A 20,176-nucleotide genomic window follows, 5' to 3' on the forward strand; every position below is an offset into this window, starting at 1 on the left:
AGCGCATGTTCAGACAGTTCACAATAAAAGAGACTTGGAGGGACAACTAAGAAGAAAATCTAAAGCAATTTAAGTGAATGCTTGAGCAGCCAAACATTTTGAACTTGGATTTTTTCATGACTTATTCCTAGCAGGGTTATTAGCTTTGTGAAGTAACGTTTGTAGGCAGAGAAGAAAGGGAACGAATGCTTACTGGGGGCCTACAGAACCACTCCTAAATATTATCTTTCTTTTTCCTTCTTTTAGGAGGTGAAGAGTCAATCAAAGCTCCTGGCAAAAAGACTCCAATATGTTAGTGACCTGTAAATGGAAACTCTTAAAAGGACAAGTCATTCCCACTTTTTAAGATAAGAAGACCAAGTGGAAGAATGGAATTATGTGAATTGTCCATGGTCCTACAGCTAGTAAGTGATGTCATGGCAATTTGCATCATGGTCTAAATAACTCAAAGGGCTCAATCTTTCCACTTCGTCCATCTGCCATCTGTCTACAATTCTTTATGGTTCATAAAGAATATGATCGAATATGATTGAAATATGTTTGCTTAAGAAAAAAAGAACTATAAATGGAAGTAGCCATTATTAAATACTTAAAATATTTTTTTCTTATCCAATATGTATTTTTATATTAGGTATTCTTGCTCTTTGGTTTAAGTAGGGAAACTATAAGCAGAGAAAAGGAGAAAAAATTGGAAATGAATAATGGAAAAAAAAAAAACAAATGTAGATGAAAGGTAGAGAAATGCAAAAGACACAGATAACCAAAGGTAGAAATTGTAAAAGAGAAAATAAAGTGTCCAATATGAAATAAACAAAGGAAGTAGGTCAGGAAGAAAAACATCCTGGATATTAGTCTTGTCCAGAATTCTACTCCTATAGACCTCAAGATTTAAAAAACCATCAGATGTCTTCCCACAATGATAAATAATGGCTTTAAAACATGACAACAAGAAAAAGATTGGTAATAATAAACATGAGATTTTCCAAACATAGTTTTCTAAGAGTATTATTCTGTAAGTGGCAGCTCGCAGACTCAGATGTTCCACATACCTCTTCTAGGCATTCCAGAGTGCAGTGACCCTCAGACCGAAATTCAGGCATCCCTGGAGGGATGGTATGGAAGAGGCTTACCCAGAGGCCAGCCTCAATCACCCCAGCATCGTATTTCCTTATATCTGTTGTATGAAACAACCTCAGTCCAGAATTATCTATTAAGCCTGGAATGCGAGCATATAGTTAAAAGTGAGTTTGAGTTCTTAAAAAAATAAAAATAAAGGTTCTCCACATTCAGTTGAAATGGGTTTATTCATTTTCCTTAAAACTTCATAAGGGAAAGAATTACAAGTAAAGATCACTGAAATACAACATTCAGTTTCACAAATGGGAATTAAAAGACAAGTCGCCATGCTGTCTGCAACCATTTTTCACTTCCAGAGCATACCATGGGAAAAATGTTTGTGTGGTCTAGCTGATATAGTCCACAATTATCTAACATAAAGACAAAAGGGAAATTCTAAAGTCACTCAATAGAACATAGAATAACTCAACAAAAGTTTTATTTTATATTGTTTTCAGGTAAAGTTCAGTAACATTTCTACAAAGGGAGAAGCCCCTTGGCCTAGAAACCATCTGCTAATAGAATAAACTACTAGTGATAACGTTCTTTATAGTTTGCCACCATTCTTTTAATCATTCAACAACGGTCATTCAATCAACAAAAAATAGTAAGAATCTATTATGTGAATAGCATGCATGATAATAGGCATGGGAGGATCAACGATGAGTAAGACACATTCCTTACTGTGACAGTTTTCATAGAGGGGAAAGTATGACCCAAACCCTTCATAAATTTGTTCCACTGACTTGGGAATTAATTGACTCCTTTCTGGAGGGTTGACTTACCTACCTGTGACTACCAAATCGATGGTTTGGAACAACGGACATATACATAAATTTACATTAATTGGTGTGATTAGTTTTATTGTTTCTCTTTCCCACCACACTATAATTTCCATGAGGGTGGTTTGGTTTGTATCATAAAGCACAGACCCAAGACAAAGTTGGTGCTCAGTATTTGCTGAATAGTTGCATAAATCAATGGAAAATAGTAACTTTCATTTGCTTCTTTTGATAGCTTCATATTGAATCTTTCAACTTTTTGGTTTTGGAATATTACATAAGTCGATTTAGAAAAGTAGATTTAGAAATCAAATGTAAATACGCTCATCTCTTCATTTCAATATCATATTACGCAGTGTCACTGCATAAATATTTCTTAAGCATATTTATGGTTTTCCTACCATACAACAAAATCTTAATATTATCTAGTGATGAATGGCAGCTTTTCTTATGTGCAGTTAGAAAGAAAATGTTTCATCAACACTGTGTATTTAGGACTAATTTACATCGCAAATAGAAAAATCTATTATTCTACTTTCTGGAAAGTAGCATGCAAATTGTTTTTTTAAGATCAGTGACCACACATGCCCATTTGCCTGGTACAGTGCTGGTTAATCACTTTTGTCCCAGTATAATTATTAATAGTACCCTCTTTCACTCTAAAGAGTATCCTAATTTGGATGACAAATATATAGGTTAATTCTTTCTAAAATGATGCTAGTTTATTTCAACTCTGTTCAGTTAGGTGTTCTAAAACTTTTAAAAATCAGAGGTAGAATACACGAAGAATAAACTCACCCTCCTTATATGTCGGATTGTCATAATGGACTTCCAGGAGCACATAACGAGGATCTAACGGTGTGCCAAGGGACAATCCAACATGAGGTGGGTAGGAAAAACCCTAAATAAGGAAAATTCCATGAGACGTGCCCTATGAAAGTCCCTACAAGCTCTATTCCTCCAAAAACCCCAACCATTCTCAAAGATATTTCAACATTCTGGAACCCCATAATCTATAGTGGATAAAATAAAGGGGCTTAAGGAAAGAATCCCTGCCAGTGGAAAGAAAAATAAGCTACCCTCATATCAGAAATAGTGTATAAAGTGGGGTGCCTGAGTGGCTCAGTCAGTTAAGCATCCGACTTCGGCTCAGGTCACAATCTCACGGTTTGTGAGTTCGGGCCCCACGTCGGGCTCTATGCTGACCGCTCAGAGCCTGGAGCCCGCCTCAGATTCTGTGTCTCCCTCTGTCTGCCCCTCCGCTGCCCGCACTCTGTCTCTTACGTTGTCTCAAAAATAAATAAACATTTTAAAAAATGTAAAAAAAAAAAAAAAGAAGAAATAGTGTATAAAGCTTTACTTGTAAGTATGAGGACCGTAGGGGAAAGACCTGATCAATGAATAGTGTCACATCTCCATAATCAGTCATTGGCCCCACCTCTCCACCAATGGCCCAGGCAAAAATCACAGTCTCGCAGGTGAGGAACGCATCAGGCATGTTAGGATGGTAGCACTCATGGCCATAGTCCAGAACGCTGTCATTGAAGCTGCTACTGCACTGATAGAGCAGGATGTGGTGGACCAGACTCTCATGGCCTCTCTGTATCACTGGCTCCACCTAAACGAGCACAAATGAGAGGGAGGATGTGACAAATCCAACCACCCGACAACACTCTCCGGTAAGCATGAAACTAGCATAGAGCATTAGCAGTTTTGCGAAGGGATCGTTTGCTCAACGATGTAAAGGTTACGATGGGGTTCAAGTATAATGCATTCTGGATATGAAAACAACGATGGTGATGGGAACAGTGGCAACGGCAAAGATGAGACGATAACCTGTTCCTCCAAGAATCACAGGATTTACTAATCTGTTTGGTTTTTTTTTAATTTTTTTTTTAACGTTTATTTATTTTTGAGACAGAGAGAGACACAGCATGAACGGGGGAGGGGCAGAGAGAGAGGGAGACACAGAATCGGAAGCAGGCTCCAGGCTCCGAGCCGTCAGCCCAGAGCCCGACGCGGGGCTCGAGCTCACGGACCGTGAGATCGTGACCCGGGCTGAAGTCGGACGCTTAACCGACTGAGCCACCCAGGCACCCCTCTGTTTGTGTTTTGAACTCACTTTTGTTTTCCTGATCATTCTGCATGGCAGCTGTTTCAAAAATTGCTTTCTTCCAGGCTACTTTGCCCTTGGTCCCCTCCCTTTTTTCCTTTCTTTTCTCCCCCTGCCCCACACATAAAAAAAAAGAAATTAAGGCTATAGACAGGCATAAACTCCCTCAGTCTCACTCTCTTCCACCTCAAAATATTTTTATCCATCCCTGCTGAAGGCAGTAGATGATGCCTTATTCATCTATTACCTATCTATCTATCAATACTTATCTATCATATACATATCTACCTGGTGCTGAGCATAGTGCTGGGCACAAAGTAGCGTTCAATAATGGATATTTTTATTCTAGTGATTAAAATCAAATTGTAATAAGAATCTTACCATTAGAATTTAGGAGAGAAAACAACACGGTAGTGATGTGTTCCTGTGACACTGCTGAAATTAGGAGAGGGGAAGTAGAAACCAGCGAACAGAGAAGGGGCAGTAAAGTCGGTTCTAATCTTGACAGCACAATGCATATGAACACGTTCCTTCCGTTGTCCTTTCTGTAAGCTCCCTTCGTAACGCTTGTACACCTCAGCCCAGGGAACTCACAGCGAGCTGAGCACATCCTAAGGTCCCAAAGTGCCTTACCTGCAGAGGACGTACAGGAGCTCTGTCTGTACCTAGTGTAGCTGGGCTACAGGTGTTGCCATCAGCCACAGGGTTCTTTGAACGCTCCATTCATCTGCTAAAGAAACCATGGTCTGTCCCTAAATTTCCAAGGCTTGACCTGTCTTAGAGCTCAACACCTTCCGCCTTTAGCCCTGACAACTCAAAAGCAGGCGAATGCATTTTGAAACACTTGCTTGTCCTCCAATTTAGACGTACTTATGAAGATGAAGTGTTTTCAGCTATTGTCTCCTAAGGCTTTCCACTTTGATTTTCTACATAGGTTTTCTTTCTTTCCTTCTTTTTTTTTTTTTTTTAAATCAGAGAATCTAAGCAGCCAAACAGGGAAGCGGTAGGTAGTAGGCAGAGATCTGAATAGGCAGCCGGGGGTTCGACTTTTTAAATCCAGCTTCCCTTTGTGTTACATAGTGAGTCATGCCATAGCTAGCCCACACGTACATTTTAACATCACATTCACAGCAATGACACTGCGCATGGCTTTGTTTGCACTTGTCTCTCATCTCTAAAAGACTGTGTGCCCTGAAGGCAGAACCTATTTTCTATTTTGCCTGAAAACGACAGTTATTGTTCAAGCATGGTTGCATAACACATTACACAGAAGGGTAGCCTAGGATGCCTATTAGATTTTAGTTTCCGTGTCTAGTTTGAGCTCTCTTGTGAAACTTGACTTATTCGGGCACCTCAGCACTCCAAGGGGAACAGGGCACTGCTAATATGTCCAGAGTAAGAGAGGGACGTGAGGCATTTTCACCAAGTGCCTTTTCAGTTCTGGCAGAACCTGTAGGTTGCACTGAGCTCCACAAGGTAGGTCCTAGAAAGGAGCCATTAGGGCTTTAAAGAAAAGCTGGCTCTTGCCAAGGCAGCTACAAAGACAGACGGTCTTCATCGAGGCACAGCAAGAGAAAGCTGAGAATGTGCATGATGAATTATATGTGGCTGGTGGTGCCTGCTTTGAAGGAGCATCACTAAACTTCTTGAGAGAATCTTTGAAGAGCACGCGTTGTTGTTGCTGCTGTTTTTAATATAGGAAATGCTGAAACCAACCCCAGGCTTCCCAACTACCAATGCATTCTAGTAATAATAATAGTAACATCTGCATTTTACTTAGCACCTACTATCTGCCAACCACTGTATTAGCCACTAGCTACATTTCATTTAATATTTACAATGAATCTATAAGGTAAATATTATTGTCTCTGTTTTACAGATGAGAAAATTGAGACTCAGAAGATTAAGTAACAAGCTCAAAATATCATAGCCGGGCAATCGTAGATGGGGATTTGAGACTAGGCAGGTCTGACCCCAAAGTCAGTATTCCTCCCACTGCAACACATCATTGGAGGAGGATACGTTGGAGATGCATCAGGACCTGGAAGCTTCTGCCTGTGAGCGGGGGAGAGGAAAGAGTGGGAGCCTTATGTCTGGGGGGGAGGATTCCTGCCCTCACCCCAGTCGCGTGTCCTTTGGCCCTTAGGGAGAGAAGACAGAGTGTGGCCTTTCAATATGTTCTTTCCTAAGGAGAGCAAATAGCAAGTTCTCTCCTCAAAACCTGGCAAGGTCTTCAAAGAAAATTAAACTGTAATCTGACCTCCAGATTACAAACTGAGGGTAGAGCCTGGAGGCTTTTTCTAAGAAAACAATACATGTATACAACAACAAGAAAACGTTCTGCATGCAAACCTGAGCACTGATCACAGGAGAAAATAAGAAGGCCGGGAAGAAGCAAAGCTCTTGGCAAAACAGAGAGGATGTGAGAAATGAAAGGGCAGAATGAGAAAGAGAAGTGCCCCCAGAAGGATAACAACTGAACTAAGGAGCCACTGATGTCAGAGGAAAAGCACAGGTTACCAAATTCTTGAAGAACAGAAGAATTTTTGGAGAAGGAATTTTAAGATGACCATGTAGAATACTTAAGGGGAACCCCAAGCATATTCTTATGGGAAGGCATAACCTGCTCCGTGCAGGGGACACGTTCCAGGGATCGGGAGCATCTTGACCAGAATGGGTCTGGCTCTCGGTGCCCCAGCACGGAACAGAATTTCCCACAGAGCTTCCTGCCACGTTGACCGAGCATAGTGATGCCAGCGCACAGCTACCCATCCCCAAAACGCCTGCTGGTCATTATCTGCTGCTTCCTCAACCAGTTCCACAAACCTTCGAAGCAGTCACATCACCTGTTGTGACATTCTTCTTTAGCCCAAATAAGGCTGTGGCAGAGGCCGGAGGGCACTAGAGGAGGTTAAACACTGCTCTTTCTTGGATATTCAGTAATTGTCCGCACGAGAAAGACTTTTCCTTTTGCATCATTGCATCATGTGAAATAATGGTGGTGTTATACATTTTTACATTAAAAACCTTTCTGAGACAAATAAAGCTATAGTGCAGTGAATCACTGCTGTAAGAGGTAGCACTTTAAAAGGGCGACTTATTTTGGTTGCTTCAGAGATGTCACATTGTCATCACAATCTAAATGGGAATGCCAAAGGTTACCTCTATTAAAACAAAAATCAAACTTATAGAAATTGCCAAGGAGGTCATGGCAACATAAAGTATACCAATGCGGATTAATTCGTATTTCTGAGACTGGAACAAACATTCAATTTCATTTTTGTTTTAGGCCGGCTGTATGAATGCAGAAGGAATAAATACAAAGGAATCGAAAGTAGTGCTTATGGAAGTGGGTGGCAATGACACAAACACCTGATGACATATTAAACTGTGTTATTAACTACAGTGTTCTCATACACAGGTGGCATTTACAGACCAGAATGGATGACAGTTCCATACACCCACCTGCATATGCAATAGAGGCCAGGCAAGGATGGCCTGGCAGCTGTGGGTTACCTGTTAGTCCCAGTGCCTAGTAAAGGACCGGCCTAGAAAAGAAACCACAGGTGGAAGGGAGGTGAGGAGGAAGCCTTCAGCCTGAAGGATTCTGAAGAGTAAAATGGTCTCTTCTTGTACCCTATGTCTTCAAAAAATTAAAAATAGAACTACCCTATGTATGACCCAGCAATTCCACTACTAGTGATTTACCCAAAGGATACAAAAATGCTGATCTGAAGGGGCACATGCACCCCAATGTTTACAGCAGCACTATAGACAATAGCCAAAGTATGGAAAGAGCCCCAAAATCCATTTACTGAGGAAAGGATAAAGAAGATGTGATAGATAGATAGATAGATAGATAGATAGATAGATAGATAGATAGAAGATAGATACAATGGAATATTACTCAGCAATCAAAAAGAATGAAATCTTGCCATTTGCAACAACATGGATAGAACTAGAGTGTATTATTCTAAGCAAGATAAATTAGTCAGAGAAAGACAAATATCATATGCTTTCACTCTTATGTGGAATTTAAGAAACAAAACAGATGAACATAGGGGAAGGGAAGGAAAAATGAGATAAAAACAGAGAGGGAGGCAAATCATAAGAGACTTTTAAATACAGAGAACAAACTGAGGGGTGCTGGAAGGGAGTCTGGTGGGGATGGGCTAAATGGGAGATGGGTGTTAAGGAGAGTGCTTGTTGGGATGAGCACTGGGTGTTATATGTAAAGTGATGAATCATTGGGTTCTACGGAAGCCAATACTATACTATATGTTAACTAACTTGATTTTGAATAAATTTTTAAAAATTAAAATAAAAAAAAGAGTAAAACAGTCTCCAGTCAGTTCAGATAACTGGACCTTTGAGGTACTCTTGAGAATACTTAGCAGTAAAAAAGCAAACAATAAGAGAGCTACTAAGCATAGTCAAGACCAAGGTGGAAATTAACATCAACTATAAAACTGGGAATTGAAAAGTTCCAAATATTATACTGTTCTCATGACCTCATCACCTTCTCTTACTCTCTTTATCCAGGTCAATATGTCTAGCATAATCACTGCAACATGCAGACTGCTTAATAACTATTTATTGAATGGAAATGAAGCCTTTCCATGAATGAGACTGAGTCATCAAATTTATTGCCTCCTAATTTCTTGATTGTCTAAACTCCAGTGACCCACCCTGCACCCCACTTCAGCTGCCCAATCCCACCGTCCCAGCCTTCACTTAGAACCACTCAGGACTGTGCTCCTCTGAAACTCTCTTTCAGTGCTTTTTTCCTGCTCTGTTGGTTCTCTCACGCCTCCCCAGCCTCTCAACATACCACTTTTTCCCAGGAGGCTACTTGAACTACTTGTGCACCAGCCCCTCACAATGGACTCAGACACTCACAGCTGCGGATCAATCCGGTAATCTCCCCCTTCTGATCCTCTACTTGGGATACTGAAGATGCTTGCACAACCATTAAGAGCTCAAAAGTCATGATTCACATTTGTACTTCCAGGCATCAATCTTTCTTTATTTTGCCATGTTCTGTTCCTTGGCTACGGATGAGCATAATCTGTTCGGTGCAGGGCACACGTTTCAGAAAATGAAAGCAGTTTGCTCCCATGCAAACCTTTTAGCATCTATGTATACTTGCTAATCAACTCTTGGTAAATGACTCAATTATTTTGGTAAGAGAGGAAAGAATTTCAGTTCACTCTGTCACTGAATGAGGGCAGAGTTGGGGTGGAATTTGATACAAAGGACACAATATGGTTGGAAAATTTTAAAAATTATATAATATAATGAAATGAGGCTAAGAATTTTACTCGGTGTGACCTAGGTCTATAGAATAGGATTAGATGGGGATAAGAAAAAAAGTTCCTAAGTGTCTCAGAAATCCTTAGAACCTAGAACCAAGACTACTGTATCAGATTCGAAGGTAAGAAAATCTTAGTGGAAATGTATATTATCTTTCTGACATAAAACATTTGGGGTCCTTGACAAAACTGTGCCTGTCTGATGGTCTCGTACATGCACCTACTGTGAAACTGATTCAGTTCCAAAAGGACTTCTCCCAAAAAGCCACTGAGCATTGGCAAACTGAAGAATCCACATGCTTTTGCAAACGTCAAATACCAACTACCTTAACAATAACAATAAAGAAATATATATAAGGGCACCTGGGTGGCTCAGTTGGTTAAGTATTTGACTCTTCATTTTGGCTCAGGTCATGATCTCATGGTTCGTGAGTTCAAGCTCCAGGTCGGGTTCTGCATTGACAGTGTGGAGCCTGCTTGGGATTCTCTCTCTTCCTGTCCCTCCCTCACTTGCACGCGCATATGTTTGCTCTCGCTCTCTCTCTCAAACTAAATAAATAAATTTAAAATTAAGAAATATGTATGTTTTTAATTGTTTATTTAGTTTGAGAGAGAGAGAGCAGGGGAGGGGCAGAGAGAGAGAGAATCCCAAGCAGGCTCTGCGTTGACAGTGCAGAGACCAACACAGGGCTCAAACTCACAAACTGTGAGATCATGACTTGAGCCAAAATCAAGAGTTGGATGCTTAACTAACTGAGCCATCCAGGCGCCCCAAGAAATAGATTTTTTACTTACTTCCCTTGTGCTGGGTTGAATAGTATCCCTCCAAAATTCATGCCCAACTGGAACCTTGGAATGTGACCTTTTTTGGAAGGAGGGTCTTTGCAAATGTAATTAGTTAAGATGAAGTTACTCTGTCTTAGGATGGGTCTGAATCCAATGACTAGTGTCTTTATACAGAAAAGAGAAGGAGATTCAGATTCAGACACACACAGAGAGGAGATGGCCATGTAAAGATGGACACAGAGGTTGGACTCAAGCTGCCACAAGTCAGGGAAAACCAGAGACCATCAGAAGCTGGAAAAGCCAAGGAAGGATTTTCTCCTAGAGACTTTGGATGGACCATGGCCCTGCCAATGCCTTGATTTTGGACTTCTGGCCTCCAGAACTGTGAGAAAATAAATTTCTGCTGTTTCAAGCTACATGGCTTGTGGTCACTTATCATAGCATCCCCAGGAAGCTAATACATCGTCTGCTCTCAATTGTTATAATCATAAACTAACAATTCACAGATTTGTACATTTTTACCTAGGTCATGAGTATCCCTGCATTTGTTTGTGACAAAAAATTATTACAAATATACATTGTTTCCCCTTACATGATTGATGTTGTATAATTCCATGTACTTACATAGTCATAAGGCTATTTTACTTGATAAATATGCAAGTGCACTTGAGAGAGTTAAACAAGTTTTATTATCTGTAGCTAAGTATATGTGAACCTTACTTTAGTTTTTACATTTGGAGGGTAAAAAGAAGTGGGTGGGAAGGGTGGAATGCCCTTCTTGACTTGTCCAAGTACGAGAGAAAAACAGGTGTGAGAAAAACAGGAGGTTATTAGAGCTCTTATAAGCAATTTTCCTACACTTATTCCTCCAAGTCTACCCATTTAAGATGTTGCTTGTTGAAACATGAGTGGAGCATAGCTCTCCAAAAACAACTTGCAATTCAATAAATTAAAAATTAAAACAAAAGGAGAGAGGTGATGGGTGAAATCTGTAATGAGCTGGAAATCTGGTAAATCTCCATCACTTTTCTTCTTGCCCATTCTTGTTCTTGGCACCCTGCTTTCCATACACACCCCAGGCACAGGTTGCTGTCCATGTAAAAGCCAGGAAACCATCTCTGACAGAGGTTATCCAAAGGGCATCTGGTTCATAATGCAATGCTGCCTATGAAAACATTTCAGCCCAAACTAGCAGTGTAGACAGACAATTACAAAATCATGCTAATATATGCTCGTGGGATTATGGTAGGATAGGACAGTAGATGGTATCTACCTGTCCCTCTTTCCTTATCCTCATCCCTAATGGGGAGGGCTCTTTTAGCATGACAATATATCCAACTTATGAGAGGAGACAACCAAATTGAGCAAGAAAATGATATCATTGTCTCACAGGTAATCCACTCTGAAAAAGGTCAGAGTTCAAAGCAAAACCCGACCTGCTGATATGGGGCTCAAACTCAGGAACCATGAGATCATGATGTCGGCCAAAACCCATGAGTCCCTGTTTCTTCATATTCATGCACCTTTATGACTTTGTGATTTCCAGCTATACAAATGAGTCTTCCACCAGCACTGTGAAACAGTCAACAATTCTATTTTCTTCAGTCTCAAAGACTGGGACGGTCATCATCTTGACACCTACAGCAATATCTAAAATGACAACACCAGGGTTCTCAACAAATGTAACTTTCACCACCTCAGTTTCACAAAACATACCCCAGATGCCATCGACAATGACCACAACCCACAACAGTTCAGTGACATCTGTTACTTCAGCAGCAATAAAGATGTATCAAAACTGACCTGTTTCCTATGCTGAAAATAGTTGTTAAATGCCACATTTATGTCTTTGTTGCATTCTGAAAAAATAGAAATGATGTCATATTAAATAAATTAATGGTATAGATCCTAGTATCCTTGTCCCTGTGGAAAATGAGTTTCCAACTTCATCAGGCCTGCTAATGAGTGTGAATAAGTGACTTGTCCTACCAGGGAATTGTACTTGGATATGATTTGAAATGTGCCACACCTTTCCCTCCTGGGCCCCTCATTAGACAACAGAATTAGGCAGCATTCAGTCTACATGAGTTCTAAACCAAATGGTTAGCTTTGGTTTTCATTCATATGTGCCATAAAGATATTTTCCAATGGTATTAGATACAGTGTATTAACAGAGTATCAGCACTCTTCATTTTCTGCATTTTTAAAAAACATAATGCCTGTGAAACTACAAATTCAGAACCTCAACATTTTCTTTTGAACTTATTCAAAGTTCAGTTCCACTTAAAAACTAGTTATTACATTCGTGATAACAGCAGACTTTATGGTATTTTCAGTGTATTTTAAAAATTTGTTTAAATGTTTATTTTTGAGAGAGACAGAAAGAGAGAGAGAGAGCAGGAGAGGGGCAGAGAGAGGAAGACACAACCCAGAGCAGGCACCAGACTCTGAGCTGTCAGCACAGAGCCTGACACGGGACTTGAACTCACAAACTCTGGAATCATGACCTGAGCCGAAGCTGGATGCTCAACCGACCGAGCCACTTAGGCATCCCTTGTGTATTTTCATATGTTTCTAATCCACAGTTTTATTACTACAATTTGTATTTTAAATCAACTAATTTCTCAAGGTCTCTTGATGCGATAAAACCAAAACAGTTTCAATTTCCAATTTATTCAAAAGGAGAAATTTCAGTTAGAACCATTTATTCAGATTAGATCTAGTTGCAAGATTAGACCTGTGTTGTGCAGACCTATTGTTAAGGCACTAACTCTTTTTTTTTTTTTCAATATATGAAATTTATTGTCAAATTGGTTTCCATACAACACCCAGTGCTCATCCCAAAAGAAGGCACTAACTCTTAAGAGGACCAATAAGGGGGAAAAAAAAATCCCCAAATCATGCTGCCTCTGAGGTTGTGGTAGGCAATCTAAGTTCAGCATCACAAACAGCTTCAGATGCTGGCGTTGCAGTTCTGGGGATGGGGGTGATTGGGAGATGTGTTAGATCAACTAGAACCCAGCAGTCACTAGACACAAAGCAGGCTGGAGAGCAACCTTCTACAACGAGACTTCCTCTTCCCCCATTCAGCAATTCTTATGTAGAAATTCAAAGTTTTAGCTTAGTATGATGTTTTTTAAAATCACCAAAGCATACTTTTTTTGTTTTCTTCTAATCACAGCAACTATTAATTCTAAAGAAAATACATTATCAAAATTTGATATTGGCAGCTTTGTTGGTGGTATTGTATTTACACTGGAAATCTGTCGATTCTTTACATTGGATGCAAAATGTGTTATTCAGGAAGAGGCATTTGGTATGGAACCATGTGAGTTTTGATAGCCAGGACTTTATTATAATTTCTGTGTTTCTTTAAATGTCACAAGAAAATACCAGAACGGGCCACAGATTTATGAATTACATTCCTACTAATCCTCTATGCCCAAAGTAAATTGTTTAAAAACATGGAACGCTTCTCAAATTTGTGGGTCATCCTTGTACAGAGGCCATGCCAATCTTCTCTGTACCGTTCCAATTTTAGTATGTGTGCGGCTGAAACACTATTAAAGCTGTTTTACTTGATGAATATGCAAGTACCCTTGAGAGTTAAAAATATTATGATTTACAGTCATCAACTTCTGAATGTGAATTAATTAGGTTCTTTTTTTTAATGTTTGTTTTTTTTTATTTTTGAGAGACAGAGACACAGAGAGCAAGTGGGGGAGAAGCAGGGAGAGAGAGAGAGAGAGAGGGAGAGACAGAGCGAATCTGAAGCAGGCTCCCGGCTCTGAGCTGTCAGCACAGAGCCTGACATGAGGCTTGAACCCACGAACCGTGAGATCATGACCTGAACTGAAGTCAGACCCTTAACCGACTGAGCCACCCAGGCACACCAAATTGATTAGGTTCTTTTTGCCAAACACCTCAAGAATATAAAAATACAGAAATATAAAATATTTTAAAATTACTTTTAAGAAAGTTTGTAATAGCATTCTTAATATGTGTATTGTTCTTTGAATTTTTAATAGATTATTCATGAATTCTAAGGTTGCTTTTAGCCTTACATTAACAAATATTAATGTTCAGTTAACGGAGATATTCAGTAAACTAGAGGTCACCTAGCTCCTCTAAGAAATGTTACATTAATACCAATACGACCCGCAAGGCATAGTGAAAGATCTGATGGTCAGGAGACTAAGTTCCCTTCTTGGCTGTGTCACTAAATAGCTGTGTGACATGACTGTGAGCAGGTCAGCAGGTCATAGCAAACGGGCTTTTTTTCCATCATTATATGTGTGTGTGTGTGTGTGTGTGTGTGTGTGTGTGTGTGTGTATTTATATATGTATTGGAGCTCTGAAGAGCTCTAATAATCTATTTTTCTCACACCAAGCTAGTATACTTGGACAAGTCAAGAAGGACATTCTGCCCTTCCCACCCACGTGTTTTTTAACCCTCCAAATGTAAAAACAAAAGTAAGATACACATATATTTAACTATATATAATAAAACTTCTTTAACTCTTTGAAGGGCACTTGCATATATATGTATATGTATATGTGTATATATATATATATATATATATATATATATATATATATATGCCTTCATCTAATTCTCAAAACAAGCTCATGAGTTTAGGTAATGGAATTATCACCTATTTTATAAATGCAAACAATAACGCACATGTAAGTTTAAAAATTTTTCCAACTGTCTGTCAGAGCCCGGATCTCACCACTGGTGACCTGGATCAGGAATTGGTGCCCCTAAACCACCATGCTGATATACAGGAAAACTTTGGTTTGCGAGCATAATTTATTCCGGAAACATGCTTGTAATCCAAAGCACTTATATATCAAAGCAAATTTCCCTATAAGAAATAATGGAAACTCAGAGGATTCCTTCCCCAACCCAAAAATTTTCATATAAAAATAATTACAATACTGAATATAATGCAAAATAATAAAGAAAATACAAAATATAAAGAAAAATAAACAAATTAACCTGCATTTACCCTTGAAAACCTTCATGGCTGGTGTGAGGGAAACAAGAGAGAGGAGGGTTATTGTGTAGGACGACTTTCACTACCACTAATGGAATCACTGCTACCCATAGGCTCAATGGAATCTTTTTCTGCATGGGGGCCATTGCATACATTCACACAGGTGTTGAGCATGGTACAGCATTAACAAGTTCTTAACATATACTGTATTTAATGTAACTGGCAATAAGGCAGCAAAGGATCTGTATCTGCAGGCAGCCTGATCCAGAATGAAGCAAAGCGTTCCTAAGCTGACTCTTGTATGGCAAAGCAAAGAACTGTCCATAGGTGCTTTGAAGTGACAAAAAATTCACTAGTGCCAGTTGTGGGCACCTTCCAACGTTCTGAAAAATCACTGATTTCTGCCAAACACCTCGGCCTGAGATGGAGCATCCAAGCACGGGAGAAAACCGCCCACAATCCCACAGCGAGATAAAGAGACAGACAGAGGCAGAGACAGAGAGACAAGAAGCATTGGTTCAGCTGTGATCATGTGACATTCGGCATCATGTACTACTCATATGGCAAGACCTCATTCGTTTATCAAGTTAAAATGTATGAGAAATGTTTGCTCATCTTGCAGAACGCTCACAGAACAACTTACTCGCAATCCGAGGTCTTACTGACTCCCATCTTGAATGGCAGGGGAGTGAATGAGACAGTGTCAGTGCTCCACCAAGGTCACTTTGGGTTTCTTTAACTTTTTCTGGGGGCCTTACTTCCAATCACTTGCACCTGTAACTTTCCTCAAAGGCCCGATCTTGGGCTCACTTTGCAAGGAGCAAAAAATGCCCCAAAATGTACATTAGTCTGAAGAAAGTGAAATGGACAACTCTAAACAAAATGAATGTTTTCCATGGGTGCTATGGACTGAATATTTGTGTTTCCTTCAAATTCACGTATGGATAGTCTAACTCCAAAGGTGAGGGTATTGGAAGGTGGGGCCTTTGGAGGACAATTAAGTCATGATGGCTGATTTCTCATGCATGGGATGAGTGTCTTTACAAAAGAGACCCCGTGGAGTTCCCTTGCCCCTTTCACCATGTAAGAACAGTGAGAAGACGGCTGTCTATGAAGTGGATTTCACCAGACACCAAATCTTCTGGTATCCTGATCTTGGACTCCAGAGTTGTGAGAAATAAATTTCTGCTGTTTATAAGCCGCCCAGTCTATGGTACTCTGTTAGAGCACCCCGAGTGGACTAAGACAATGGGATTAAGTTACAGCTGGAAGTACAGTGCAATAACACCCTTGCTTGGCTTTCTCTTCCTCAGTCTTACTCTCCCACCTCGTGTTTTCTCCTGGCACTTCCTTAGTCATTTGTACACACATCCTTCTCTCAAAGGACTGCAGCTGAGAACCCAATAGAAAACAAGTAGCATAATGGAAGAGCATTTTATTGGACCACATGTTTTGGGGTTTGAATCTAATCTGGGGGGTTTAAATCTTGCCCCATTATTTTCTATTTATTTTCTTATTTATTTACATCGAAGTCTATTTGACATGTAACATTGTGTACATTTTCAGGTGGACAACATGTTGACTTGAAACATTTATATACTGCAGGGACACCAGGGTGGCTCAGTTGGCTAAGTGTCCGACTTCCGCTCAGGTCATGATCTTGCGGTTTGTGGGTTCAAGCCTCACATCGGGCTCTGTGCTGACAGCTCAGAGCCTGGAGCCTGCTTCCGATTCTGTGTCTCCCTCTCTCTCTGCCCCTCCCCCGTTCATGCTCTGTCTCTCTCGGTCTCAAAAATAAATAAAAAACATTAAAAAAAAATTTAAAAAAATTGTTTTAATATAAATTCCTTAAAAAAAGAAACATTTATATACTGTAATATGATCATCATGATATGATCATCAAACATGCTAAAAGACTAGGTCTTAATTATCTCTACCACAAAAAAAAAGAATGGATAGTTATGTGATTTTTCCATCTCTTTTTCCTAGTTGCTCAACTTCTCTCTGTCTCAGTTTCCTTATCAGTAAATCAGTGACAATAAGGTTTACTTATAAAATTACTTGAGAATCAAATAGCTGGCACATCAGAAGCAACAGATGCCTTGTAGGTGTTCAAAGAATGATGTGACTATATTTATTAAAAGTTGGACTCTGGGTTTTAAATACGATTTTAACATTGCACTCAAATAAATAACGTCTATACTGGTAATTTATTCACAAAGTCCAGTGTTTCAAAATCTAACTTTAAGACTTTTATGTTACAAATATTCAGGCAAAAAAAATATTGCCATGGTCACATGCTGTATTGCAAAATACATAATCATATGAAATATATATTTATGTGTGCCATGTCAATTTATTTAGGATTTAATTTGTATAATAGTATGTTCTTTACAGAGAAGTTTTTCTGAAATATGACCTCCCCCCTTCCTCTAAAAGAAACATAGCTACACTGACACTTCATTTTTTAATTTTAATTTTTTTTTTTTTTTTTTTTGAGAGAGAGGGAGCAAGCACACAAGCTGGGGAGAGGGGCAGAGAGACAGAGAGAATTTTTTTTTTTAAGTTCATTTATTTTGAGAGAGAGAGAGAGAGAGAGAAAGCATGAACAAAGGAGAGCAGAGAGACAGGGAGAGAGAGAGAATCCCAAGCAGAAACCACACTGTGAACACAGAGCCCGATGTGGGCTCGATCCAAAGAACCATGAGATCATGACCTGAGCTGAAATCAAGAGTTGAACAATTAACTGACTGAGCCACCCAGGCACCCCGAGAGAGAGAATCTTAAGCAGGCCACATGCTCAGCATTGAGCCAGACACAGGGCTTGATCTCATGACCCTGGAGTCATGACCTGAGCAGAAATCAAGAGTTAGATGCTCACACGACTGAGCCACCCAGGCGCCCCTACACTGACACTTCTCGTGTGTATTTATGCACAGTTTTGAATACATATTTCCCTTACTATTTTGCTCTGAAAATCTTTTCATCTCAAAGAGATGTCTTCCATTCCATTCATTCATTCTTCATTCATTCATTCATTTATTCACTCAACTAATTAACTAAAGAAAAAATACCCCACCTATTTGGCTCTTTATCCGATGCCAAGAAGTAAACAAACATGGGTCTGACAATCATACAGTTTATATTCTAGAAAGGTAGAGAAGTTAAGACCAGAGAATGATAATTTTTGGTTGCCTTCCAGCATCAGTTCCCCCAGAAGAACTACCAGGATCCTGAATTGGCTTAGCCACACTCTTTGACTAACAATGATTCCCACTTCCCTTAAGTGGCCCAAACCCATCTATGTGGTCCCAATCTTGAACTTAAATTGGTCAAATCACAGCGACTTTCAAGTGGTGGCTGGCAGAAGAGCTGTCCTCCCAAAGTAAGAGAGAAAGTGCTATTTCAGGAGTTTGGGCTGTCATTTTTCTACCATAAGGGAAAATAGCCTAAGGCTGAGGCCCAAACAATATTAAGGGCAAAGCTCAAAAGGAGCTGTAGCTCTTGAAACATCATAAATCTCTGGACAAAGGGATTTGCTTGAAATAAACCCAAGTGACATTCAGCTGAAACAAAAAGAAGTTCGGTGCTGATAGTAATTATCAATGACAGTTGTTTTCTTCAGTCATCTTTGGTTTCTTTCCCCTCTTTAGTCCATGAAAACTGAGATGACTACCCAAACCTGGATTAAGTCAGAAGCTTTGTTAATTCAGATTTCTGAAAAACACAAAACGAAGTTGCCCAAATAACTAGTTGTGTTCTGTAACGTGTTTGGAAACCACATTTTTTCATGAGAACACGGAATACTTAGAGCATGCCAAAGCAATATGACTCATCCTAATTTATATTTCTCATCTTCAAAATGTTTCTCATGTTACACTCTAGGCACGGCATTCATCCCAGTCCACACTTCTATACATCCCACCTGGGTTCCACCAATAGCCACCAACTAATCTTCTTGGATGCTTAGGGGGTAGCTTTCTAGACAACACCCCATATCCCAACCAATCTTCCCAAATCACTTTTCATCTTGGACATCTGACCATAATATTCAGTGGCTCCACACCACCCTTTCTATAGCGATCAAGTCCACACTTCTTTTTCTGACATTCAGGATCCTATGTGGTTTGCTGCACGTTACCTACACGGTGCCCTGTGCATGAATTCCCAGTCACAGGGATCCGTTCCTTTTACACACCATGTTGTTCTTACCTCCATGGTTTCGTTCCGTGTTTTCTTCACCCAATATGTCCTCCTACTCGCTCTTGAAAGCCCAGGTTTTGTTTCCCCTGGATGCCTTCTCTGATTACTTTGGCAGACATTTGCCTTGTTTCTCTAAGCTTCTTTCAGGAGGCAGTACTGTGTGGTAGCCTGAGGCCAAAGACTTGGTTTGGAATTCAACATGTCACTTACTAGCTGTGTGATCTAAGACAGATTGCTTAACTTTACTGAAACTCAGTTTTCTTATTTATGAAATAAAAACACAAATCAATTTTTAATCCACTATAAAAAGTAAAGGAGAAAATGTGTCTAGCACATAATCATTTGTATCATTTGCAGTTGAAAACGATACTCAGTTCTGTACAACTTAGTACTTTTTTATCGAATGTAATTAGTGCCTACATAAGAGTTTTTCTTCTTATTTGGAGTAGCAACGCGCTGTTCTGCTAACTTGTTGACAATTCATTACATGGAGCAGACTTTTTCAAGGCCTTTATTATTCGCAGTGATTGTTGTAATGAAAATACAACATCAAGACTAAATCTTGCTAGTTATTTTTTGGTATGCTCTTGCTTACGTCTTTATAAGTATGAGCTGTTTTTAAATGATAAATTGAATTGTTTTTCAGGTTAATCTGCATTTCACGGCAATTCATGGAATTGAAAGTTCATAGAAAGTAGATGTGATTTTATTGTTTCACACTGCAGGAAATAAAGTTCTCTGAACTAATTTTATTACTTCAACACATGACTTTCAATGCAGCAATATGTATATCAGAGGTATGAGTATATATGGATTTCTTCCAATCCTATGCAGTGCAGAGAAACACGCGTAGATCAACATGTT

At 39.6% G+C, this 20,176-nt stretch overlaps 1 protein-coding gene and 1 non-coding gene across 2 annotated transcripts in view; both read right to left on the minus strand.

Moving 5' to 3' along the window:
* Nucleotides 1–20,176, minus strand: part of MOXD1 (monooxygenase DBH like 1) — a 90,812-nt gene that overhangs the window by 18,131 nt on the left and 52,505 nt on the right. Inside the window, exons 5-7 of the mRNA XM_058735296.1 lie at nt 3,337–3,516; nt 2,697–2,799; nt 1,050–1,216 (exon numbers count right to left, since the gene is read on the minus strand). Of these exons, the coding sequence (XP_058591279.1) occupies nt 1,050–1,216; nt 2,697–2,799; nt 3,337–3,516 (450 nt within the window). The remainder of the gene's footprint in view (nt 1–1,049; nt 1,217–2,696; nt 2,800–3,336; nt 3,517–20,176) is intronic.
* LOC131515541 (U6 spliceosomal RNA) lies at nt 13,568–13,670 on the minus strand. Its single transcript, XR_009263612.1, has one exon. It is a non-coding gene; the product is annotated as a U6 spliceosomal RNA (small nuclear RNA).

Source organism: Neofelis nebulosa, chromosome 6 (genome assembly GCF_028018385.1).
Source record: "Neofelis nebulosa isolate mNeoNeb1 chromosome 6, mNeoNeb1.pri, whole genome shotgun sequence".
Taxonomy (NCBI): Eukaryota; Metazoa; Chordata; class Mammalia; order Carnivora; family Felidae; genus Neofelis; species Neofelis nebulosa.